Genomic DNA, 27,465 nt, shown 5'->3' on the forward strand with positions numbered 1-27,465 from the left:
GTGAGGAATAAAAGGATGACTGGGGTAGGAACAAGGCCTGTCAAAGACAGAAGCGGGAAGTTGTGTGTGGACCCTTTGGAGATCAGAGAAGTGTTAAACGAATACTTCTCATCTGTTTTCACCCAGGAAAAGGATAATATTATAGAGGAGAAGACTGAGATACGGGCTATTAGACTAGAAAGGATTGAGGTTAGTAAGGAGGAGGTGTTATCAAGTCTAGAAACTGTGAAAGTAGATAAGTAGATTTACTAGAGACATACAAGATGATCAGAGGATTAGATAGGGTGGATAGTGAGAGTCTTTTACCTAGGATGACGATGTCAGCTTGTACGAGGGGGCATAACTATAAATTGTAATTTCAGGGTTGATAGATTTAAAATCCTGGATGGGATTTTTCAGAGAAGCTAGAGAGGAGATAGCTGAGCCTTTGACCTTGATCTTTGAGTCATCATTGTCTATAGGTTTAGTACCACGGGACTGGAGGATTGCAAAAGTTGTGCACTTGCTCAAGAAGGGCAATAGAGCTGACCCAGGTAATTATAGACCAGTGAGCCTTATGTCTGGTGTAGGAAAGGTTTTGGAAAGGATTATAAGAGATAGGATTTATAATTATCTAGCAAACAGCAATTTGATTGGAAATAGTCAACAAGGATTCGTCAAGGGCAGGTTGTGCCTCACAAGCCTCATTGAGTCTTTTGAGAAGGTGACCAAGCATATGGATGAGGGTAGGACAGGGGTGTACATGGACTTCAGTAAAACCTTTGATAAGGTTCCACATGGTAGGCGATTGGAGAAAGTGTGGAGCCATGGGATTGAAGGTGATTTAGCAGTTTGGATTAGAAACTAGCTTTCTCTAAGAAGGCAGCGAGGAGTGGTGGTTGATGGAAATTATTCAGCATGGAGTCTGGTTACTAGTGGTGTGCTACAAGGATCTGTTTTGGGACCATTGCTATTTGTCATTTTTATAAATGACTTGGATGCAGGCATAGGTGGCTGGTTTGCATATGACACTAAAGTCGATGGAATAGTGGACAGTTTAGAAGAATGTTACAGGTTGAAGGGGGACTTGGATAAACTGCAGGATTGGGCTGAGAGGTGGCAAATGGAGTTCAATGCAGCTAAATGTGAGGTGATGCACTTTGGGAAGAATAACAGGAAGGCAGAGTACTGGGTCAATGGAAAGATTCTTGGTAGTGTGGATGTGCAAAGGGATCTTGGTGTCTATGTACATAGGTCGCTGAAAGTTGCCACCCAGGTAGATAGTGCTGTTAAGAAGGTATACGATGTGTTAGGCTTCAAGGGTAGAGGGATTGAGTTCCAGAGCTGTGATGTCATGCTGCAACCATACAAAACGCTGGTGCAGCTGCACTTGGAATATTGTGTACAGATCTGGTTGCCCCATTACAGGAAAGATGTGGAAGCATTGGAAAAGGTGCAGAGGAGATTTACCAGGATGTTGCCTGGTCTGGAGGGAAGGTCTTATGAGGAAAGGCTGAGAGACTTGGGTCTGTTCTCATTGGAAAGAAGGATAAGAGGAGATTTGCTAGAGACATACAAGATGATCAGAGGATTAGATAGGGTGGATAGTGAGAGTCTTTTACCTAGGATGATGATGTCAGCTTGTACGAGGGGGCATAACTATAAATTGTAATTTCAGGGTTGATAGATTTAAGACAGATGTCAAAGAGGGGTTCTTTACTCAGAGAGGGATAAGGACGCAGAATGTCCTGCCTATCAATGTAGTTAGCTCAGCCACATTGGGGGTATTTAAACAGTCCTTGGTTAAGCATATAGATGCTAATGGAAAAGCGCAGGGGGATGGCCTTAGATGAGTTCACAGGTCGGTGCAACATCGAGGGCTGAATGGCATGTTCTGCAATATATTATTCTACGTTCTATGTACTTAATAACCTCACCCGCCCTGCACCCCGCCCCACCCCCACCCCCGCTGCCTCACTCATCAAGAATCTGTCCACCTCTGCTTTGTAAACATTCTCAGACCTGCTCCCACTACCTTTTAGGGAAGAAAGTTCCAAAAGCATAAGGTGCTCTGTAAAAGTGATTTCTCAACAGTGGTCTGAAATGGGTGACCCCTTAATTTGACTCCTATTTCTAAATTCTCCCACAAGAGGAAACATTGTCTTCAAACTGACCCTCTCAAGACCCCTAACCTTAAACCTAACCCTCACTCTAAACCTAACCTTCACTCTAACCCTCACCCTAACCCTAAACCTCACCTTCACCCTAATCCTTACCCAAACCCTAACCCTAACCTTAAACCAAACCCTCACTCTAAACCTAACCTTCATTCTAACCCTCACCCTAAACCTAAACCTCACCTTCACCCTAATCCTTACCCAAACCCTAACCCTAACCTTAAACCAAACCCTCACTCTAAACCTAACCTTCACTCTAATCCTCACCCTAACCCTAAACCTCAGCTTCACCCTAATCCTCACCTAAACCCTAACCCTAACCCGAACCCTCATCCTCACCTTAAATCTATCCCTCAACCTAACCTTAACCCTCACCCTAACCCTCACCCTCACCCTAATCCTAAACCTCACCCTAACCCTAACCCTCACCCTCACCCTAATCCTAAACCTCACCCTCACCCTAAACCTAACCCTAACCATAACCCTCACCTTAAACCTAACCTTCACCCTCACCCTAACCCTAACCCTAACCATAACCCTCACCTTAAACCAAACCATCACCCTCACCCTCACCCTAACCCTAACCCTCACCCTCACCCTAACCCTCACCCTCACCCTAATCCTCACACTAACCCTCACACTAACCCTAACCCTCACCCTCACACTAACCCTCACCCTAACCCTCACCCTCACACTCACCCTAACCCTAACCCTAACCCTCACCCTAACGCTCAACCTCATCTTCACCCTAACCCTCACCCTAACTCTCACCCTAATCCTCACGCTAACCCTAACTCTGTCAAAATGCCTAACCCTAACTCTTACCCTGACCCTAAACCTAACTCTGTCAAGACCTCTCACCCAAACCCCAAGCCTAATACCATCAGGACCCCTAACCCAAACACTAACCCAAACTCAAACCGTAACCCTAACCCTGTCAAGACCCCTAACCCTATTCCAATCAATTAGCAGAAAAAAATACAGAAAATGCTGGAATTATTCAGAACATTGCTCTCATCCTGAACTGCAAGTTGTCAGTGATTTTGCTCCCAACTTCCATCTGTTTTCATTTCAGATTTCTAGCATTACTCTATTTTGCCTCAGTGTTAACAGAAGTGGAATTGCTTTTCTATAGAAAAGCAGAAAGATTGAGGTTACAAGGGCAACTGGCAACATCGACACAGACAAATCAATTCAATTACCGCAGTTTTCCGTATTTAAATCGGACTGTTCAGGGTGTGAAGGAAAGCCTGTTCAACGGGTCACAGGTTTGTGGAGTCAGGGGGCTCTGTGAAAGAAATGTTGCAACTGGGCTCAGTCAGTCTCCAAGGAAACAATGGCAGCAGATCAAGATTGCAGAGATACACCTCACTTTCAAACTCTGGCATGTGAGCTCGACTGATAGTCTTCGTGTCAGGAATTGGGATTCGGGTTAGGATAAGGGTAAGGATAAAGGTTAAGGTTAGGGTTAAGGGTCTTGCTAGAGTTAGGACTAGGGTTAGGGTTAGGGTCAGGATTAGGGTTAGGGTTAGGGCTAGGGTTAGGGGTCTTGGCAGAGTTAGGGTTAGGATAAGGGTTAGGGTCGGGATTAGGGTTAGGGTTAGGGTTAGGGGTCTTGGCAGAGTTAGGGTTAGGATAAGGGTTAGGGTTATGGTTCGGGGTCTGGCAGAGTTAGGGTTAGGGTTAGGATAAGGGTTAGGATTAGGATTAGGGTTAGGGTTCACGGTCTTGCTAAGGTTAGGGATTGGGATCTTGATAGGATTTGGGTTTGGATTAGAGTTAGCTGTCTTGATAGGGTTAGAGTGAGGGTGAGGGGTCTTGGTGGGGTTTGAGTTCGGGTAAGGGTTTGAGTTACGATAAGGGTTAGGGTCAGGATTAGGCTTTGGGTCTTGACTGGGTTAGGTTTAGGGTTGGATTCATCATTAGGCTAAAGGTTAGTGTTAGGCGTCTTGACAAGGTGAAGTTGAGGAGAATGTTTCCTCTCAAGGGAGAATCTGAAACTAGGGGTCACTGCGTCAAATTAAAGGATCACCCATTTAAGACAGAGAGGAGGGGTATGTTTTTTCTCAGAGTGCCGTGAGGGTTTGGATTAGACTCGAAGTCATGGCCAGCCCTGTGAATGTTCACAATATCCAGGTGCAAAGTGAAAAAAGAAAGGAAGGGGTCTCACAGTGAGTTAACCAACACTCCTACATTCACCATGAATATCACGTCATGCAATATCATTTCAGCAGCTTGTCACTGTAATCTTTTGCTATATGTTCTGTGTCTTATGGTCCTGCTTCACAACCACCTGATGAGGGAGCAGCTCTCTGAAAGCTAGTACTGTTAAATAAGCCTGTTGGACTATGACCTGGTGTTGTGTGATTTTTTAACTTTGTCCACCTCAGTCCAACACTGGCTCCTCCACACCATCTCACTCAAGAGATACTGCCCGACCTCCAGACTTTCTCTAGCATTCTCTATGTTTGTTATGAATTCCAGCATCCGCAGTATTGGGAGTTGAAACAGTTGCTGTGTGTTCGATAGGCAGTTTGATGTGGGTTAAGGGATGTAGTGAGAAAGTGGAGTACAGAGTGAATCTGTATCAAGGGAAGGAGCTCAGTGGGGCAGATGGTCCATTGCCTGTTCTGAAGAACCATAATGAATTAAACATTCTGAAGAGACACACCTGCATAAACAGCAAACAATAGACCAACTCTTGCTAGGTTTCCAGTCAACGTGTCTGCAGTATTCTGACAGAATAGCCTCGCTGATGCTCAAAGGTGGGCTTCCTTTTCAGGAGCAGGTGGACTGTGGATGAAAAAGGAGCATCTGCTGTATTCCTGATTTTGTGTGAGAATTCCACACCCATGACCCCAACTGAAATAACTCCCCAGAGGTAGGTATCTCATCACCAAGTCACCCTTAATTTACATATGAAGAGTTCTTGACACTGATCCAGCTCCCTCAAAGCGAGCAGAACCTCTGACACTCCTGTTTATATCTGTCAACCAGGGTTTCCTGAATGGACCAGATGAACAGCCCCAATCAGGGAACTCACACTCTATGAGGTCCACCTGGCTGACCTTCGCACAATCACTACACCAACAACTGTGCTATCCCACCCCCAATCCTTAATGAGAAAAGGAGAAAGGTGAATGTAATGGTGATAGTAATAAGGTCAGCCAGAGGGAGCCTTATAGAATATGAGTTCACTGATTGGCGCTGCTAATTTGGTCTAATCAGGGAGCCTTGGCTGACAGATATAAACAGGAGTACAAGAGGATCTGCTCACTCTGAGAGCTGGCTCTGAGGGAGCTGGGTCAGTGTCAAGGACACTCCACATATGAATAAAAAGTGACTCGGTGATAGGATACCGGCTTCTGGGGAGTTATTTCAGTGAGAGCTGGGTCTTTGTTAGATTTCCTACAGAGGGGAAAGTTGGCAGCAGCTGATGACAGTCTTCAAATGGAGTCAGGATGTGGGAGAAGTGGTAAGGCCTCACCTTTATTCGTTAAACAAAAACAGAAGTTGCTGGAAAAGCTCAGCAGGTCTGGCAGTATGTGTGGAGAGAAATCAGAGTCAAACTTTTGGGTCGAGTGACCCTTCCTCAGAACTTATATTTTTAAGATTTAGATCAGAGGGTTGGACCATAAAATGAAACAATTCTTCCTTTTCTCCTCCGTCCCAAGCTGAGCCTAACTGCAAAAACACATTCTCCTGTGCCTCTGGGCAGGCTTGCTCACAGAGAGTTGCATGTTCCCTCTTGATCACAGCAATCGCATTGGCAGCTTGAACTGTACTACAAACAAATCTGTAAAAGACTGTGTCTTTCTTTTTATTTTCCTCCGAGTTCTTAATGGAAAAATAACTAGTTTTCAAGGAATGGTGAAAGACTCCTGCATAATTTTGAATGCAACGAAACACTGTTAAAACAGCTGCTTGCTTGAGCATTCGTTGGCGTGCAGTCTGCAGACGAACTGGAGGCATGGGCTGATGTACAAATAGAGATTCAGCTGGCAACAGGAGCTCATTGGTCTGTGGACCACTGACTGATTATTGATGATGCCTGCCAACAATTACATGATTGGTTTGTAAGGAGCTCAACAGCTTGAGGCTGTAACAAGGTAGGGAGAGGTGTTCCATCACTCAGAAACCTTCTCTGTTCTCCAGAGTAAAAGTCAATTTAAGCTCAAAGAAAAGCAATTTATTCTTTCTCCAGAGTTACTGTAAACTGTGAGTTTTAATTAATAAATCAGAGACCTTTTAGAAATGCGAGCCAAACACACTGTACCTGCTATAAATCAGTGAAAGCATCCAGAGAAGGAAGACTGAGAAGCAGCATTCTCATCAGCACCAGATCCTGTGCACAGGAATCAGCAAATTGCTTTCCTAGTCTTTCACTCCAACCATTACATCAATTTATTTTTCCAATGATTTTTCTGCATATGTACAAAGGGTGTGTTTGTAAGGACTAAATTGCCCGTAGTGTTAGGTGAATGGGTCTGGGTGGATTGCTCTTCGGAGGGTCAATGTGGACTTGTTGGGCCAAAGGGTCTGTTTCCACACTGTAAGTAATCTAAACTAATGTCGGATCAGCCATGATCCAACTGAATGGCGGAGTGGTTTTGAGGGGTTGAATGGCCTACTGCTGTATGAACTTGTAGAGTGGTAAATATGTTCTCATCAGATCGGTCAAACATGTCATGACACATCTCTGAAGCAGGTGGGATTGGAACCTGGGCCTCCTGGCTCAGAGATAGGGACACTGCACTACAAGAGCCCTTATATCATTGGGGTAATATGCCAACTGATTACCAGCAGTTAGAGTTAGTTACTTGCAATAAATAGTGATTCTTGTTCAGCACAGAAATCTTTCAATCAACCTGGGTCAAAAAGGCAGGCCAATTGGGGAATTAAAAGATAAGAACCAGGAGCAGGAGTAGGCCATCAGGCCCAAAGAGCCTGACCCGCCATTCAATAAGATCATGGCTGATCTTTTCATGACTTCAGCTCCACTTACCCACCCTCTCACCATAATCCTTAATTCATTTACTGTTCAAAACATTATTTATCTTAGCTTTAAAACATTTACTGAGGAATCCTCAACCATTTCACTGTGCAGGGAATTCCATACATTCACAATCCTCTGGTTGAAGAGGTTCCTTCTCAATTTGGACATAAATCTGCTCCTCCTAGTTTTGAGGCTATGCCCTCTTGTCCTAGTTTTACCCACCAGTAGAAACATCCTCTCTACTTCTATCTTATCTATTCCCTTCATAATTTTATATGTTTCTATAAGATACCCCCACCCCCATTCTTCTAAAGTCCAGTGAATTTAATCCCAGTCTACTCAATTCTGCATGTTTTTATAAAATGTGTAATTTTAAATTCCAGTGAGGGATGAGAAATCCTTTGAATTGGCTAACACATGATGGGAAAGACTGTCAAGATGTGAGGTCTACCCCCCCTCTACCTGCTTCCCTGGGGAATGACCATATGGAAACATCTGACTGGTGCCTGTTGGGTTCTGGTGGAACTGACACCCCCCATCTGACCCCAATACCTGGAGGGAGTGCCCTCCTTTGACAATGAGGATTAGAATTGGTGCTGTCTACCCAGGGAGCGATGGGATCTTCTCCACAAAACATTCCAGGCATGTCTTTTACCTTCATCGGCGTTGCAGCTTCAGGATTCAATATCACCAACGGCGCCACAAAGATCACGCCAGCAATATCCTCTGGTCTCTCATGCAAAACGTAGATTGCCACCAATCCGCCCTGAAACACAAGAGGAGGCAGAATTACAACAACAACTCCATGAGGCAAAGCCCTGGTGAACAAAGTCCCTCAGGGAATTGGATGTGGTATTGGGCAGCACGGTGGTTAGCACTGCTGCCTCACAGCTCCAGAGACCTGGGCTCAATTCCCACCTCAGGCAACTGTCTGTGTGGAGTTTGCACATTCTCCCCGTGTCTGCGTGGGTTTCCTCCGGGTGCTCCGGTTTCCTCCCACAGTCCAAAAATGTGCAGGTCAGGTGAATTGGCCATGCTAAATTGCCCGTAGTATTAGGTGAAGGGGTAAATGTAGTGGAATGGGTCTGGGTGGGTTGCTCTTTGGAGGGTCGGTGTGGACTTGTTGGGCCGAAGGGCCTGTTTCCACACTGGAAGTAATCTAATCTAATGTCGGATCAGCCATGATCCAACTGAATGGCGGAGTGGTTTTGAGGGGTTGAATGGCCTACTGCTGTTCCTATTTCTTACCGTCGTTATCACGGTAGCTCAGTTGGTGCAGGTGCTACTCAATGCACAGCTATGATGAAGTATGGTGCTGGAAAAGCACAGCCGGTCAGGCAGCATTCGAGGAGCAGCGGAGTCAACGTTTCGAGCATGAGCCCTTCACCAGAAAGGAAGAGCTTATGCTTGAAACGTCGACTCTCCTGCTCCTCGGATGCTGCCTGACCAGCCGTGCTTTTCCAACACCCCACTCTTTGACTGTGACCTCCAACATCTGCAGTCCTCACTTTCTCCTCCACACAGCTGTGAAGGTCTGGGTCTGACCTGTACTGGGGCAATCTCAGCCAGAATAGCAGCTCCATTCAGTTTGTTGGGTGGGGGTGAAGTTCACCTTATTGAATGTGAAAAAGGGGCAAGAGAACATCAGGAGCCATTTTCATACCCCACCCAGGTATCCTCTCTCCTTAGCAATAACATGCATTTTTGTAGCGCCTTTTACACAGTTAAATACATGATCAAACACAACTTGACACTGTCAGAGGAAGTGGTGGAGGCCAGCACAATAACAACATTTAAAAGGCATTTGGATGGGTATATGAATCGGAAGGATTTAGAGGGATATGGACCAAATGCTGGCAAACGGGACTAGATTAGGTTAGGATATCTGGTCGGCATGGACAAGTTGGACCAAAGGGCCTGCTTCCATGCTGTACGCCTCTGTAACTCTATGACAGGTGACCCATAACTTGTTCACAGGAAGGACTGGGGAAGACAAAGAGGGAAGGAAAGGCCTACAGAGAACATGGGGTGAGGGCAACTGAGATCATGGTCACTGAGTGAAGGAATTCGGCCAAACACAGAGATTGCTGGAGAAACTCAGCAGGTCTGGCAGCATCTGTGGAGAGAGAAAGCAGAGTCAATATTTTGGAATCTGGTGACTCTGCTTCAGAACACTGTTAACTCTCTGCAGGTGCTGCTGCACTTGCTGAGTTTCTCCAGCATTTACACATCTTTGTCTCAGATTTCCAGCATCTGCAGTGTTTTGCTTTTGTCACAGGAAGTGGGCAATGGGCGAACGGCCAGAATTGAGCTATTGGAATTGCAAAGACCTTTGAGAATTGCAGGGCTGCAGGAGGTTACAGGGAGAGGCTCCTAAGCTGTTGGAAAAGGCTAATTTACTGTCTATCAATTGATGCAGCGCTCTTCTATGCAAGTGGGGAGTATCCCATCACAGTCCTGACTTGTTCTCGTTGATGGTGGACAGGCTTTGGGATTTGAGTTACAAAGTGAGTTACTTGCTGCAGTATTTATTGCTTTTAACTCGCTCTTGTAACCACAGTACGTGTGGTTCAGTTCAGTTTCTGGTCAATGGTAATCTCCGGGATGTTGACTGTGGGAGATATCTGCCAAACTGACACAGAGTTAGAGTCAGGACAGGAGGCACTCCTGTTGGTAGCATTCTGACAAAGCCTGGATTGGCTTATTCAAGACATCTCCTGACACAATGTACAGGATTGGGTGTAAATGAGAATTGGAGGGACATCAACTACGGTTAGCAACCATGATGAGCACCTGTAAGAAGGAAGCTCTCTACAGAGAAGGAGGCCATTCAGCCCCTCGAGTCTGTTCCACCATTCAATGAAGTCATAGCTGATCTGTGGCCTAACTCCATTTGACTGCCTTTTTTAATACCTTTGCTTAACAAAACACTATCTGTCTCAGATTTAAAATTAACAACTGATTCAGCAACAACTTCTGTTTCTGGAAGAGAGTTCTAAACCTTCGTTTGTGTTTCCTAACATCTCTCCTGAACAGTCTGGTCCTAATTCTCAGATGATACCCCTCGTTCTAGAATCCCCAACCAGTGGAAATTGTTGATCTTTATCCACCCTGTCCTTTCGTGTTCATATCTTGAAGACTTTGATCAGATCGCCCTTTAAACTTCTAAATTTCAGAGAAAATGGGTCGAATTTGTATAATCTCGCCTCATAACTTAACCCTTGCAGTCCAGGTATTATTCTCTGGATTTTCTCTGTTCCTCCTACACTGGAGATCTGCATGTTAGAGTCTGTTTCCAAATTTGCCCTTTTGCCAAGGGGTCTATTTATGGACTGTTACTATATTGAAACAGTTAAGCAGTAATAGACACTGCACCTATTATTCGGTTAAATTCTCCAAGAGAGTTAAGTTATTCTAAGTTCCTCTTTCTTTCGTTTGTACTTTAACTATAGTGTTTGAACAAATTGTGTGTTTGCTTAATAGCAAGGAGTTTGATCAGTTGTGCTTCATCTAGAACACAACACTTCACATCTGCCTTTAAAACAAGAAAAAGTTTGGATCTGGGCTAATTTCTTAAAATATTTTGCATGGGTCTGGCCTGGTCCATAACATACATTAAAAAAATGTATATTTTATTGCACAGAAATCAGCCACATGTCCCAGTGGTTCATAACAGAGCCCCCTCACACCTGTTCTCATTGCAACAGAACCAGATAAGGTACAAACAGGCAAAATTGCAGCATCTGAGGATTAACATCATTGAGGCAATGAATCTATATTGGGATCTGAATTAAGCAGCCTCAGGCCATGGTGTTTGTCTGTCACACACTGGCAGCTCATTCCCAAGCACTGCCTGAATTAACTTGCTGTAATTTACACCTTAATGATCTGGTCTCGTTGGGAGAGGTTTAATCTGCGATTCCTGTGCAAATACTTTGCAGCAAATTCGTGCAGCTCTAGTGAGGTGAATCAGAAAATACATCCCCCATTGTTTAGGAAATTCGAGGAGACAGAATTAAGGTCAGCAAAGGATCAAGTGTTAAATGCTAAACCTTACAGAGAGGGCTATTGAGTGTGCAATTGTGGGATCACTGCAGTTTAAAGGCCATTCACTATTCATGTCAATACTGCCTCACAGGGACAGCAAATTAGCTGCTCTCTGTTTGCAGCCCTCTCTCTCTAGAGGTAATGATCCAATTCCCTGCTGAATTGTTTTTAAAAACGCCATGCAATTCATGGAATAGAGGCCTCCCTGGCTAGGCCAGCATTTATTGCTCATCCCTAATTGCCCAGAATGTAGTTGAAAGTCAACCACTTTGCTCTGAGTCAGGAGTCACGTTTAGGCCAGACCAAGTAAGGATGGCAGTTTCCTTCCCTGAAGGACATTCATCAACCAGATGGATTTTTTACCACAATCGACTGTGTCTTCCGCCTCACTCGTGACTATCGATGATACAAACAACTCAGCAAGGGGCCCAGCAATCATTTCCTTAGCTTCCCACAGAGTCCTAAGGTGCACCTGATCAGGTCCTGGGGATTTATCCACCTTCATGTGTTCCAAGACGTCCAGCACTTCCCCCTCTACAATACAGGCATTTTCCAAGATGTCACCATCTATTTCCCACATTCTGTATCTTCCATGTCCTTTTTCCACAGCAAACACTGATGCAAAGTACTCATTTAATATCTACCCCATCTCCTGCGGCTCCACACAAAGGCCGCCTTGCTGATCTTTGAGGGGCCACGTTCTCTTCCTAGTTACCCTTTTGTCCTTAATGTATTTATAAAAACTCTTTGGATTCTCCTTAATTCTATTTGCCAAATCTATCTCATGTCCCCGTTTTGCCCTCCTGATTTCCCTCTTAAGTATACTCTTTAAGTATTTCTAAGGATTTACTCGAACTATCCTGTCTATACCTGACATATGCTTCCTTCTTTTTCTTGACCAAACCCTCAATTTCTTTAGTCATCCAGCATTCCCTACACGTACCAACCTTTCCTTTCACTCTGACAGGAATATACTGTCTCTGGCTACTCGTTATCTCATTTCTGAAGGCTTCCCATTTTCCAGCCATCCCTTTATCTAAGAACATCTGCCTCCAATCAGCTTTTGAAAGTTTGTGTCTAATACTGTCAAACTTAGCCTTCCTCCAATTTAGAACTTCAATTTTTAGATCTGGTCTATCCTTTTCCATCACTATTTTAAAACTAATAGAATTATGGTCGCTGGCCCCAAAGTGCTCCCCCACTGACACCTCAGTCACCTGCCCTGCCTTAATTCCCAAGAGCAGGTCAAGTTTTGCATCTTCTCTAGTAGTACATCCACATACTAAACTTATACACTTAATGGTAAGGTCACAGGGAGTATTGCTGAACAAAGAGACTTTGGAATGCAGGTTCCTAGCTCCTTGAAAGTAGAGTCACAGGTAAACAGGATAGTGAAGAAGGTGTTTGGTATGCTTTCCTTTATTGGTCAGAGTATTGAGTACAGGAATTGGGAAGTCACATTGCAGCTGTACAGGACATTGGTTAGGCCACTTTTGGAATATTATGTGCAATTCTGGTTTCTTTCCTATCAGAAGGATATTGTGAAACTTGAAAGGGTTCAGGAAAGATTTAGGAGGATGTTGCCAGGGTTGGAGGGTTTGAGCTATCGGGAGAGGTTGAATAGGCTGGGGCTGTTTTCCCTGGAGCATCGGAGGCTGAGGGGTGACCTTACAGGGGTTTATAAAATCATGAGGGACATGGATAGGATAAATAGACAAAGTCTTTTGTCTGGGGTGGGGGAGTCCTAAACTAGAGGACAGCAGTCTCGGGTGAGAGGGGAAAGATATAAAAGACACCGAGGGGCAACTTTTTCACACAGAGGGTGGTACGTGTATGGAATGAGTTGCCAGAGGAAGTGGTGGAGGCTGGTACAATTGCAACATTTAAAAGGCATCTGGATAGGTATATGAATAGGAAGGGTTTGGAGAGATATGGGCCGGGTGCTGGCAAAAGGGACTAGATCAGGTAGGGACATCTGGTCAGCATGGACGGGTCGGATCAAGGGTCTGTTTCCATGCTGTACATCTCTATGACTGTGCTTACACAGTATTCATTTGATCATCTTCATTTCGGAATTTTTAATAAATTCAAATTCCACCGCTGCCTTGGTGGGCTTCAATTTCTTGTGGACAGAACATTCGCCTGAAGTTATGGAGCATTAGTCCAGCGATATTATCAGCACACACTGATATCCCCAATGTGATATTATCACCACACTGATATCCCCAATGTGATATAATCACCACACACTGATATCCCCAATATGATATTATCACCACACTCTGATATCCCCAATGTGATATTATCATCACACACTGATATCCCCGATGTGATATTATCACCACACACTGATATCCCCAATGTGATATTATCACCACACACTGACATCCCCAATGTGATATTATCAGCACACGCTGATATCCCCAATGTGATATTATCAGCACACACTGATATCCCCAATGTGATATTATCAGCACACACTGACATCCCAAATGTGATATTATCAGCACACACTGACATCCCCAATGTGATATTATTACCACACACTGACATCCCCGATGTGATATTATCACCACACACTGAAATCCCCAATGTGATATTATCACCACACACTGATATCCCCAATGTGATATTATCAGCACACACTGATATCCGCAATGTGACATTATCACCACACACCGATATGCCCAATGTGATATTATCAGCACACACTGATATCCCAATATTATATAACCACCACACGCTGATATCCTAAATGTGACATTGTCATCACACACTGACATCCCCAATGTGATATTATCACCACACACTGATGTCCCCAATGTGATATTATCACCACACGCTGATATCCCCAATGTGATATTATCACCACACGCTGATATCCCCAATGTGATATTATCAGCACACACTGACATCCCCAATGTGATATTATTACCACACACTGACATCCCCGATGTGATATTATCACCACACACTGAAATCCCCAATGTGATATTATCACCACACACTGAAATCCCTAATGTGATACTATCATGGCACACAGATATCCTCAATGTGACATTGTCACCACACACTGACATCCCCAATGTGATATTATCACCACACACTGATATCCCCAATGTGATATTATCACCACACGCTGATATCCCCAATGTGATATTATCACCACACGCTGATATCCCCAATGTGATATTATCAGCACACACTGACATCCCCAATGTGATATTATTACCACACACTGACATCCCCGATGTGATATTATCACCACACACTGAAATCCCCAATGTGATATTATCACCACACACTGATATCCTCAATATGATATTATCAGCACACACTGATATTCCCAATGTGATATTATCAGCACACACTGACATCCCGAATGTGATATTATCAGCACACACTGACATCCCCGATGTGATATTATCACCACACACTGACATCCCCGATGTGATATTATCACCACACACTGACATCCCCAATGTGATATTATCAGCACACACTGATATCCCCAATGTGATATTATCACCACACGCTGATATCCCCAATGTGATATTATCACCACACGCTGATATCCCCAATGTGATATTATCAGCACACACTGACATCCCCAATGTGATATTATCAGCACACACTGACATCCCCAATGTGATATTATCAGCACACGCTGATATCCCCAATGTGATATTATCAGCACACACTGATATCCCCAATGTGATATTATCACCACACACTGATATCCCCAATGTGATATTATCAGCACACACTGACATCCCCAATGTGATATTATCAGCACACACTGATATCCCCAATGTGATATTATCAGCACACACTGATATCCCTAATATGATATTATCACCACACGCTGATATCCCCAATGAGATATTATCAGCACATGTTGATATCCCGAATATGATATAATCACCAACAATGACATCCCTAATGCAATATTATCCCCACATGCTGATATCCTCAATGAGATATTATCACCACACACTTATATTCCCAATGTGATATTATCAGCACACACTGATACCCCCAATGTGATATTATCACCACACGCTGATATCCCCAATGTGATATTATCAGCACACACTGATATCCCAATATGATATAACCACCACACGCTGATATCCTAAATGTGACATTGTCATCACACACAAATACACCCAAGGTGGTATTATTTACTCACGCCGATATCTCCAATGTGACATTATCACCACACACTGATATCCCCAATGTGATATTATCACCACACAATGATATCCCCAATGTGATATTATCAGCACACACTGATATCCCCAATGTGATATTATCACCACACAATGATATCCCCAATGTGATATTATCAGCACACATTGATATCCCAATATGATATAATCATCACACACTGATATCCCCAATTTGGTATTATCACCACACACTGATATCCCCAATGTGATATTATCAGCACACACTGATATCCCCAATGTGATATTATTACCACGCACTGATATCCCCAATGTGATATTATCACCACACGCTGATATCCCCAACGTGATACTATCACCACATACTGATATCCCCAATGTGATATTATCACCGCACACTGATTTCCTCAATGTGATATTATCACCACATGCTGATATCCCCAATGTGATATAATCACCACACACTGAGACCCCCAATGTGACATTATCACGGCTCACTGATATCCCCAATGTGATACTATCACCGCACACAGATATCCTCAATGTGATATTATCACCGCACACAGATATCCCCATTGTGATATTATCACCGCACACAGATATCCTCAATGTGATATTATAAGCACATATAGATAACTTCAATGTGATATTATTAGCACACACTGATATCCTCAAAGTGATATAATCAGCACACACTGATATCCCCAATGTGATATTATCACCACACACTGAAATCCCCAATGTGATATTATCAGCACATACTGATATCCCTAATGTGATATTATCAGCACACACTGACATCCCCAATGTGATATTATCACCACACACTGATATCCCCAATGTGATATTATCACCACACACTGAAATCCCCAATGTGATATTATCAGCACATACTGATATCCCTAATGTGATATTATCACCACACACTGATATCCCCAATGTGATATTATCAGCACACACTGATATCCCCAATGTGATATTATCACCACACACTGATATCCCCAATGTGATATTATCACCACACACTGATATCCCCAATGTGATATTATCACCACACACTGAAATCCCCAATGTGATATTATCAGCACATACTGATATCCCTAATGTGATATTATCAGCACACACTGATATCCCCAATTGATATTATCAGCACACACTGATATCCCCAATGTGATATTATCAGCACACACTGATATCCCCAATGTGATATTATCACCACACACTGAAATCCCCAATGTGATATTATCAGCACATACTGATATCCCTAATGTGATATTATCAGCACACACTGATATCCCCAATGTGATATTATCAGCACACACTGATATCCCCAATGTGATATTATCACCACACACTGATATCCCCAATGTGATATTATCACCACACACTGATATCCCCAATGTGATATTATCACCACACACTGATATCCCAAATGTGATATTATCACCACACACTGTCTCCACCACAAGCTTGGGCCATGCAGTCTCCAACCAAAGGTCTGTGGAAGCAGAACTTTCATGTGTACAGGGAGTTTTACTCTGTCGCCAACGAGGTGGTGTCCATGGTTTGGGAGTGTTTGATGGGGACAATGTAAAGGGAGCTTTACTCTGTACCTAACTCTGTGCTGTCCCTTTCCTGGGAGTGTTTGATGGGGGACAGTGTAGAGGAGCCTTTCTCTGTATCTAACGCTGTCCTGTCCCTGTCCTGGGAGTGTTTGATCAGGATAGTGTAGAATGAGCTTTACTATGTATCTAACCCTGTGTTGTCTCTGTCCCAGGGTGGTCTGTATTGGGGACAGTGTAGAGAGAGATTTACTTTGTATCTAACCTCGTGCTGTTCCTGTTTTGGGAGTGTTTGATGTGGGACAGTGTAGAGAGAGCTTTACTCTGTATCTAACCCCGTGCAGTCCCTGTCGTAGGAGTGTTTGATGGGGACAGTGTAGAGAAAGCTTTACTCTGTATCTAACCACATATTGTACCGCCATTGGCTCTTCAACCACTCACCTGAAAGTGGTGCCTTTTATCCTTGACCCTTCCACCAATGGGAAACACCTCTCACTACTGACACCCTGAAATCCTCTGTGAAACCTTAATACAAATCAAAATCACGAAAGAACTATAAATTTGAACTAAAGATAGAAAATCCTGGAAGATTTGGCAGCATCTGTGAAACAGGAACAGAGTTATCCGGCTTTGTCTCTAACCTTGAGAATGAGTAACTGGCTAGGAAGTTACCAGCAGACTTGCACGTCCTATGAATAGATTGTATTCTGTAAATGTCAGTGTACAATTGAGGTTGTTGTGGTATTTCACTCTGATTGAGTTTCAGGATATGACTTGCAGAACGTGTGGTTTCTGCACATTGGCTTAGCTTCGAGGGGACACGATGATGAAACAAGATGGCGTGACAGTCTTGAGATAGAAACTCAAGACTATAAAACCAAACAATAAACAAGCTTACAAAACAAACAGGATGTAGCTGAGTGGTAACATCACAAGGCTCTGAGCTAAGAGCCCATTTTAACACTGGGTTCAAATTCCCTGTGGTCTGGTGGAATTTTAATTCAATTAATAACATGCAACATTAATAAGTTGCAGTGAAGTACGAAAGCATCATTGATTGCTTGTTAAAGCAGCTGTCTCCTTCATTAATGTCCCTTAATAAGGGAGTCTGCACATGACTCCAGACCCACAGTAATGTGGTTAACTCTGAAATTGCACCATTAGGCAGTTGGGGTGGATAAAAAATGCTGGTCTTGCCAGTGATGCCCTCATCCCAAGGAAGAATTAAATTCCGAATCTGATGTTTTGAAGGAAGGCACCCAATTTGTAGGAATCTTGTTGAAATAATTCCACAATGTCACAATGCATACCCATTAACAGTGTACAGTGGGCAGGCGCAAACACAGATCTTGAGATTTTCCAAAAAATTGTAGAGGGACTTGGGGCCAAAAGGATTGACAAAGGTTTTGTTTCAACTCCAAGATAATTAAGCTAAGCACGTTTATTTCTTGGGATGTCAATGGCAGAAGTTGATTGGTTGTGACTGAATATCACTGATTGTAATATAAAGTATCATCAGGAAAAGAAGAGATTGCAGTATTTGGACAAAACTATCTGAAAGTGAAGGGAAGCAGATTTGACGATCAGTTTCAAAAGAGAATTAGATAAATACTTGAAGGTATAACTTTGAGCAGGGTTATGGTGAAGAAGTTGGGTGGGGCTAGGAAATATGTGGTCCTTTCACATAGTCAACATTGACACAATGGGACAAATGACATCATGCTGATTGTTCTCACCCTCTATTTTAGTATAAACTGGCAAAGTGGAACCACACACTAAACAGTGCCAGGAAACAACAGGAGGCAACAGATCTGGTTTATCCCCAGTCTTTACATTTGTCCTGGTTTCACACTGGCATTGCTCAGTGCTAGCACTCCTCAAGCTCCTTTAAACTGGGAGTTTTTGATGGGGGTCAGTGTAGAGGGAGCTTTACTCTGCATCCAACCCGTGCTGTCCCTGTCCCTGGGAGTATTTGATGGGGAACAGCGTGGAATGAGCTTTACTCTGTATCTAACCCCGTGCTGTCGCTGTCCTGGGAGTGTTTGATAGGGGGGAGTGTAGAGGAGGCTTTACTCTGTGTCTAACCCTGTGCTGTCGCTTTCCTGGGAGTGTTTGATGGGGACAGTGTAGAGGAGTTTTACTCTATAGCTAACCTCATGCTGTCCCTGTCCCTGGGAGTGTCTGATGAGGGAGAGTGTAGAGAGAGCTTTATTCTGTATCTAGCTCTGTGCTGTCCTTGTCCTGGGAGTATTTGATGGGAGACAGTGTAGAGACAGCTTTACTCTGTATCTAGCTCTGTGCTGTCCTTGTCCTGGGTGTATTTGATGGGAGACAGTGTAGAGACAGCTTTACTCTGTATCTAACCCTGTACTATCCCTGTCTTGGGAGTGTTTGATGGGGGGACAGTGTACAGGCAGATTTACTCTGTATCTAACCTCGTGCTGTCCTTGTCCTGGGAGTGTCTGATGCGGAACAGTGTAGAAGGAGCTTTACTCTGTATCTATCCCTGTACTGTCACTGTCCTGGGAGTGTTTGATGGGGACAGTGCAGAGGGAGCTTGACTCTGTATCTAACCCTGTGCTGTCCCTGTCCTGGGAATGTTTGATGCGGGGACAGTGTAGAGGGAGCTTTACTCTGTATCTAACCTCGTGCTATCCCTGTCTTGGGAGTGTTTGATGGGGGGACAGTGTAGAGGAAGCTTTACTCTGTATCTAACCTCGAGGTGTCCCTGTCTTGGGAGTGTTTGATGGGGGCACAGTGTAGAGGGAGCTTTACTCTGTATCTAACCCCGTGCTGTGCCTGCCCTGGAGTGTTTGATGGGGGGGACAGTATAGAGGGATCTTTACTCTGTATCTAACCCCGTGCTGTCCCTGTCGTGGGAGTGTTTGATGGGGGGGACAGTGTAGAGGGATCTTTACTCTGTATTTAACCCCGTGCTGTCCCTGTCCTGGGAGTGTTTGATGGGGGACAGTGTAGAGGGATCTTTACTCTGTATCTAACCCCGTGCTGTCCCTGCCCTGGGAGTGTTTGATGGGGGACAGTGTAGAGGGATCTTTACTCTGTATCTAACCCCGTGCTGTCCCAGTCCTGGGAGTGTTTGATGGGGGAGGAGTGTAGAGAGAGCTTTACTCTGTATCTAACCCTGTGCTGTTCCTGGGCTGGGATTGTTTGACACCAACTCTACCAGTTCAAATGGAAAATGTTCCACTTGACCAAGCTTCAGACCCCATTCTGGTAAACACAAAATTTATTTTGAAAAAGTGCCTGTTAATTTGCGCAGAAAACAGATTCTTTTGTGTGTTTTCCTGAGCTCAGTTCAGGCTGAGAGTATGATGTTGGTTTAATCTGGGAATGAAAATAACCTTCCTCTCACAGGGAACACCGTTCACTCTCACAGTCCTTCATGTATTTGCTGACTGTATCCTTTCAGTAAATGGGATTCCTGCTAAGTCGGCATTGTATTGCTTTACATTGATTTTGTTCATCGTCCCTCGAAGATTAAAGGCTGGTCATCAAAATGAACCGGTTCAGCATTTTGAGCAGAGCCCCAGTCTGCCCAGAGCCACGTCAGCTGATTTTCTACGTCTTGTTCCTTGAAGTCGCTCAGTTTTGGGGAAATGATCTCCCTGTGACCTTCTTGTTCCTTCTTCTCTTTCAGTCATACACTAGGACCCATGGGGCACATGTGGACCCCAAGTGGAGGTAGTCTGGCATAGCATGACCCCATTTAGACACAAGGTCGGAAGTCAGACGACACCAGATTAAATTCCAGCAGGTTTATTGAAAATCACACCGGCACCTCTACATCATCCCATCTGAACACAGCATTCATTGTGCTGCTTTTTACTCATTCAGGCCCACTGATGGACACAGGGCTATTGGAGGGAGGTGGAGGGCAGGGGAAGGAACTTTTTCAAAAAAAACCTTGATGATTTAGAAAGAGTTGGGCTGGAAATGTCTCTGCTTCTGACCTGAGGGACTCCAGATCTTACCCGATATCTGTTCCCATCCAATTCTAAGAAGACTGAGTCCCGAGTAGGAATCTCACGCAGAAGGGGCTGCGGGAGCAGGGGGATTCTCTTTATGAATGAGGTCAGTGTTGAGGGAAGCAATAATGTGGAGAGCTGCTGGTCATGATCCCTTGGGCAATTGTCTGTATGGAGTTTACATGTTCTCCCATGTCTGTGTGGGTTATCTCCCACAATCCAAAAGTGGATCGGCCATGCTAAAATTGCCCGTAGTATCCAGAGATGTGCAGGCTGCTGGGTTGGCCATTGGAAATGGAATTACAGGGATTGGGGGGAAGGGTGAGGTCCTGGGTGGGATGCTGTTTGGAGGGTCAGTGTGGACTCGATAGGCAGAATGGCCTGCTTCCACACTGTAGGGATTCTATGATCCCTCTTTCTCCACCATACATGTTGCAGCTCAAGCAAATAGTGTCTTTTCAGATCCAGGGACAAATAAGTTGAAAAGTATTACCGCCACTGAGTTCCCCACCGTCAATCCCATTGGTGTTCAGCACCGAACAAAGACTGAACTGGATCAGCTACATAAACACAATGGCTACAAGAGCAGGTCAGAGGCTAGGAATCCTGCAGTGAATAACTCCCCTCCTGACTCCCCAAAGCCTCTCCAGCATCTACAAGGCACAAGTCTGGAGTGTAATGGAATACTCCCCACTTGCCTTGGATGGGGGCAGCTCCAACAACACTCAAGAAACTTGACACCACTCGATTGGCACTGTATCTACAAACATCTACTCCCTCTACCACCAACACTCAGTAGCAGTAATGTGTACAAACTACAAGATACAGTCCAGAAATCCACCAAAGATCCTCAGACAGTACCTTCCAAACCCACGACCATTTCATCTAGAAGGACAGGTACAGCAGATACATGGGAACACCACTCTCCAAGCCACTCACCATCCTGGCTTGGAAACATGTCACCATGCCTACACTATCGCTGGGTCAAAATCCTGGGACTCCCTCCCTAACATCATTGCGGGTTCCCTAAGGACTGGAACGGTTCAAGAAGGCAGCTCACCACCACTCTCTCAAGGGGCGATCAGGGAGAGATAATAAATGGTGGTCTTACTGATAAAGCTATGAATGGGCAAATGGTTTAAGCTGTTTGGCACCGCTCCACACTGAGTACACCCAGTGCTGCTTTGCTATGGGATGGAGCCATAATCAATTTGCAAGAGGTTAAAAATCTCACAACACCAGGTTATAGTCCAGCAGGTTTATTTGGAAGCACTAGCTTTCGGAGAGCTGCTCCTTCATCAAGTGCTTCCAATTAAACCTGTTGGACTATAACCTGATGTTGTGTGATTTTTAACTTTGTCCACCCCAGTCCAACACCGGCATCTCCAAATCATGACTCTGCAAGAGGAGGGGGTGAGGACAGGAAACAACAAAAACACATCATTCTCTTTGTTTTTTGGTGCATTTAATGAGGTGAAGCACTCAGTTTTATAATGGCCTCATTCCAATGAAACACACCAAGCAACAATTTTTTTTATTTGTTTGTGGGACATGGGTGTCACTGGCTGGGTCAGTGTTTATTGCCTGTCCCGAGTTGCCCCTTGAGAAGGTGGTGAGCTGCCTTCTTGAACCGCTGCAGTCCACTTGCTGTGGGTTGACCCGCAATGCCGGTAGGGAGGAAATTCGAGGATTTTGAACCAATGACTGTGAAGGAACAGCCGTATATTTCCAAGTCAGGGTGGTGGGGTTTGAGAGTGTGGTGCTGGAAAAGCACAGCAGATCAGGCAGCATCTGAGGAGCAGGAGAATCGACAGTTTGGTCATAAGCCCTTCATCAGGAATGAGGCTTGTGGGCCGGGGGCTGAGAGATAAATGGGAGGGGGAGGTGAGGCTTGGGGAAAGGTAGCTGAGAGTGCAATAGGTAGATAGAGGTGGGGAGGAGAGGAGAGTGGAGCGGAGAGATGGGAAAGGTGCTGGACAGATCATGAGGGCAGTGTCGAGTTGGAGGCTTGGGACTGGGATAATGTGGTGGGAGGGGAACTGAGGAAACTGTTGAAATCCACATTGATCCCATGTGGTTGCAGGGCCCGAGGCAGAAGATGAGACGTTCTTCCTCCAGGATTCTCCAAGTCAGGATGGTGAGTGGCTTGGAGGGGAACTTGCAGGGGATGGTGTTCCATGTATCTGTTGCCCTTGTCCTTCGAGATGGAAGTGGTCGTGGGTTTGGAAGGTGCTGTCACAGGATCTTTGGTGAATTTCCGCAGTGCACCTTGTAGATAGTACACACTGCAGCTACTGAGCGTTGGTGGTGGAGGGATTGAATGTTTGTGGATGTGGTGCCAATCAAGCAGGTTACTGGATGGTGTCGAGCTTCTTGCGTGTTGTTGGAGCTGCACCCATCCAGGCAAGTGGGGAGTATTCCATCACACTCCTGACTTGTGCCTTGTAGATGGTGGATAGACTTTGGGGTGTCAGGAAGTGAGTTACTTGCCTCAGTATACATAGTCCCTGATCTGCTCTTGTAGCTACTGTGTTTATGTGGTGAGTCCAGCTAAGTTTCTGGTCAATGGTAATCCCAAGGATGTTGACAGTGGGGGATTCAGTAACGGTAATACCATTGAATCTCAAGGGGTGGTGATTAGAGTATCTATTATTGGTGATGTTAATACTGTATCATCTGTGGGCTGAAGGTTAATTAGAAGGTACGTTAATTGTTAGAATCACAGAATCCTTACACTGTGAAAACAGGCCATTCAATCCATACAAACCCTCCAAAGAGCATCCCATCCGGGCCCCCGCCCCTATCCCTGCATTTCCCTTGACTAACCACCTAGCCTGCACATCCCTGCACGCTATGGACAATTTAGCATAGCCAATCCACCTTGCACATCTTTGGATTGTGGGAGGAAATCGGAGCACCCAGAGGAAACTCACGCAGACACAGGGAGAATGTACAACCTTCACACAGACAGTCGCCCGAGACACAGCTCCCTGGTGCTGTGAGGCAGCAGTGCTAACAACTGAGCCACCGTGCAGCCCCAGTTTTTTATTTAGGAACTGATTGTTAATTGAATGTGTTCATTTTCTCAGCTGGTGTAATGGGCAAAAGAAAGGCAGGATGTGAATAACTGGGGACCATTCTTTCTCTTGTTTACCAGCCCAGATACCAAGGGTTGGTCATTCATGCAAAGCAGATTGCTGAATAATTTCTATACCACAATTACTGCACCAGATTGATTTACAGATATGTTATTAGCATAGAGACACGGTAATAAATGCTTTCTAACACACACAAGCATAGATACAAACACACTCAAAGATATATACACAAAATCAAGACTGCACATAGGTACAAATGCAAATGGACACACACACACACACACACACACACACACACAGAGACACACACACACACACACACACCCATATGCAAGTATACATATAAACGTTGGTTCACATCAGCCTTTGGGTCTATGGCAACTTTATCTTGCTCCCATGCAGAAACAAAACACTAACACACACATAGACACACATACACACACATACACAGACACAAAGACATGCACACACTCTTATGCACACACTCTTATGCACGTACGCGTGCACACACACAGACGCACACACAGACATGCGTGTACACACACAGGCATGCGTGCACACATACATGCATGCACACACACATAGATACACAGACATATGCACTCACACACACAAAGACACACACACGCAGAGACACATACACACGCGCACATACACATATAAACAGACATATGCACTCACACATACACACACAGGCACTCACACACACACAGACACAGATACACACAGGCATATGTACTCATACACACAAAGGCACACACACTCACAGACACATGCAGGCACACACACACAGACACACAGATATACACAGACACACACAGACACACACACCTTCATTACCCTGTGCCAATTTCATGCCTTTCCCCCATTTCCCTACACACCATTACAATCTAAATAGCCATCCATTGCTCATGTTCAATGTCTCAATTGAACCTGCCTCCAATACACTTCTAGGCAGTGCCTTCCAGACCCTAACTTCTTGCTGTGTGAAAAAAGTCTTTCTCACATTACTTTTGCTTTTCTTGCAAGTCACCTTAAATCTATGCCCCTCTCGGTCTTGTTTCTTTCACGAGCTAGAACTGCTTGTCCCTGCCTACTCTATCTGACCCACTCACAAGTTGGATAACCATGATCAATTATTTTCAAATCGCCATTGCTTCTTTTTGCCAATCACCTTCGATCTGTTCCCTCTGGGATTTGACTCTTCCACCCATGGGAGTGGTTTCTCACTCTCTAATCTGCCCAGACCCCCTTGTGATTTTCAACCCCTCAATCCGATCCCCTTCCAACCTTCTCTTGGCCCGAGAAGAGCACTCTCCATTTCTCCAATTTGTCCAAGCAGTTCAGATCCCTCGCCCCAGGAACTATTCCCCTGAATCTTTCCTGCATATTATCAACAAAATAGATTGATTGAATGAATGGATAAAAACCTAGCAGCTGGAATATTCATAGATTCATACACCTCAGAAAAGGCCCTTCGCCCCATCAACATTGGGCTCGATTACAACATGAAATGTTTAATGCAAATACAATGTCAGAAAAATGTCAAGGGAGAATTAAAAAGCTGAGTATTATTTAAGTGGAGAATAACTGCAGAATTCCAGTCATAGATCACAGAACGTAAGAATGCAGATGCAGCATGTAATTAAGAATAATAAAGAATTATTACATGCCAAATTTAACATAGAAGTACAAGGTTATGTTGAAGTGATATAGGGCATTGGTGAGACCACATCTCAAATGTTGTGTGCAATTTCTTCATCTCCTTATTTGAAGAAGGAGATACACGTGTTGGATGCTGTTTATGAGATTGATTCCAGGAATGAGTGGGTAATGGTTGTAAGTTTGCTCTCTGAGCTGGACGAGCAGCTCAGCCAATAAAGCGGCAACCTGAGCTACAAATCCTCTCAAACATCGCATGAGTGGGTTATTCTATATAAAAAAACACAGAACAATACAGCACAGGAACAGGCCCTTCGGCCCTCCAAGCCTGCACCAACACATTTTGCCCTTCCATACTAAAACTGTCTTCACTTATAGGATCACTATCCCTCTATTCCCTTCCTCTTCATGTATTCATCCAGGTGCTTCTTGAATGCTGATACTGCGTCTGCATCCACCACCTCCTCTGGCAACATGTTCCAGTCACTGCCATCCTTTTGGTGAAAATCTTGCCTCTTACATCTCTTTATGAGGAGAGGTTGGATAGACTGAGCTTGGTTCCACTGGAGTTTAAGACAGTGAAGGGAGATTTGATTGAAGTGTATAAGATCCTGGATGGTCTTCATAAGATGGACGTGCAATGAATGGCTCCTGTTGTGGGTCAGTCCAGATCTGGGAGGGACCATTTGAGAGTTACCAGTCACCCTTTTCAGACAGAGATACGGGGCATTTTATTTTCTGCCAGAGGTTTATGGAACTCCCTGCCTCCGAAGGCTGTGGAGACTGGGTCCTTGAATATTTTTAAGATGGAGGTGGATCGATTCTTGTTAAGCAAGTGATCAGGGGTGGATGGGAATGTGGCAATTGGAAATCTAAACAGATCAGCCATGATCTTATTGAGTGATGGGGGAGCAGGCACAAGGGGCTGAATGTTGTACATCCAGATTCCAGGCTATAGTCAAGTGACAAAAGGGCAGATTCCAAAAGCTTGTGATTTCAAATAAACCTGTTGGACTCTAACCTGGTGGCATGTGACCTCTGACTGTCCACCCCAGACCATCACTGTACCCTCTACATCATACATCCGGATTCACATGTTCCTGTGAACTTTCTCCAGTGCCTTCACTGAAGTCCAGCACCCTGGGCTCAATACAATGGTCCACTGGAGGGGCTGCATAGTATTTTGTATCAATTCAGCATCCCCTCCTTACTTTTGTACTTAGTGCTTCAATTGGTAAATGAGTTTTGAGAAGATTTGTAGCTCAGGTTCAGGTTCTGGATGTATGTTTGCTCGCTGAGCTGGAAGGTTCATTTTCAGACGTTTCATCACCATACTAGGTAACATCTTCAGTGAGCCTCTGGATGAAGCACTGTTGATGTTTCCTGCTTTCTATTTATAAGTTTGAGTTTCTTTAGTTAGCTGATGTCATCTTCTGTGGTGATGTCATTTCCTGTTCTTTTTCTCAGGTGGTGATAAATGGATATGCACAAGAATTCCTAGAAGCGTGGCATTCCATCCGGAACTCTATCAACAAACACATTGATTTGGACTCCATTTACCACCCCCTGAGAAAAAGAATAGGAAATGGCATCACCACAGGAAATGACATCATAAACACAAAGAAACCTAAACATATAAATAGAAAGCAGGAAACATCAGCAGTGCTTCGTTTGGAGGCTCACTGAAGATGTTACCTAGTAGGGTGATGAAATGTTTGAAAATGAACCTTCCAGCTCAGTGATCAAACCTACATCCAATTGGTAAAGC

At 44.4% G+C, this 27,465-nt stretch overlaps 1 protein-coding gene across 1 annotated transcript in view; it reads right to left on the reverse strand.

Moving 5' to 3' along the window:
- LOC140483577 (monoglyceride lipase-like) overlaps positions 1–27,465 on the reverse strand; it is a 98,376-nt gene that overhangs the window by 30,024 nt on the left and 40,887 nt on the right. Inside the window, exon 5 of the mRNA XM_072581799.1 lies at positions 7,808–7,918. Coding sequence (XP_072437900.1) covers positions 7,808–7,918 — 111 coding nt within the window. The remainder of the gene's footprint in view (positions 1–7,807; positions 7,919–27,465) is intronic.

The sequence above is a fragment of the Chiloscyllium punctatum genome, chromosome 12 (genome assembly GCF_047496795.1).
Source record: "Chiloscyllium punctatum isolate Juve2018m chromosome 12, sChiPun1.3, whole genome shotgun sequence".
Classification (NCBI taxonomy): domain Eukaryota; kingdom Metazoa; phylum Chordata; class Chondrichthyes; order Orectolobiformes; family Hemiscylliidae; genus Chiloscyllium; species Chiloscyllium punctatum.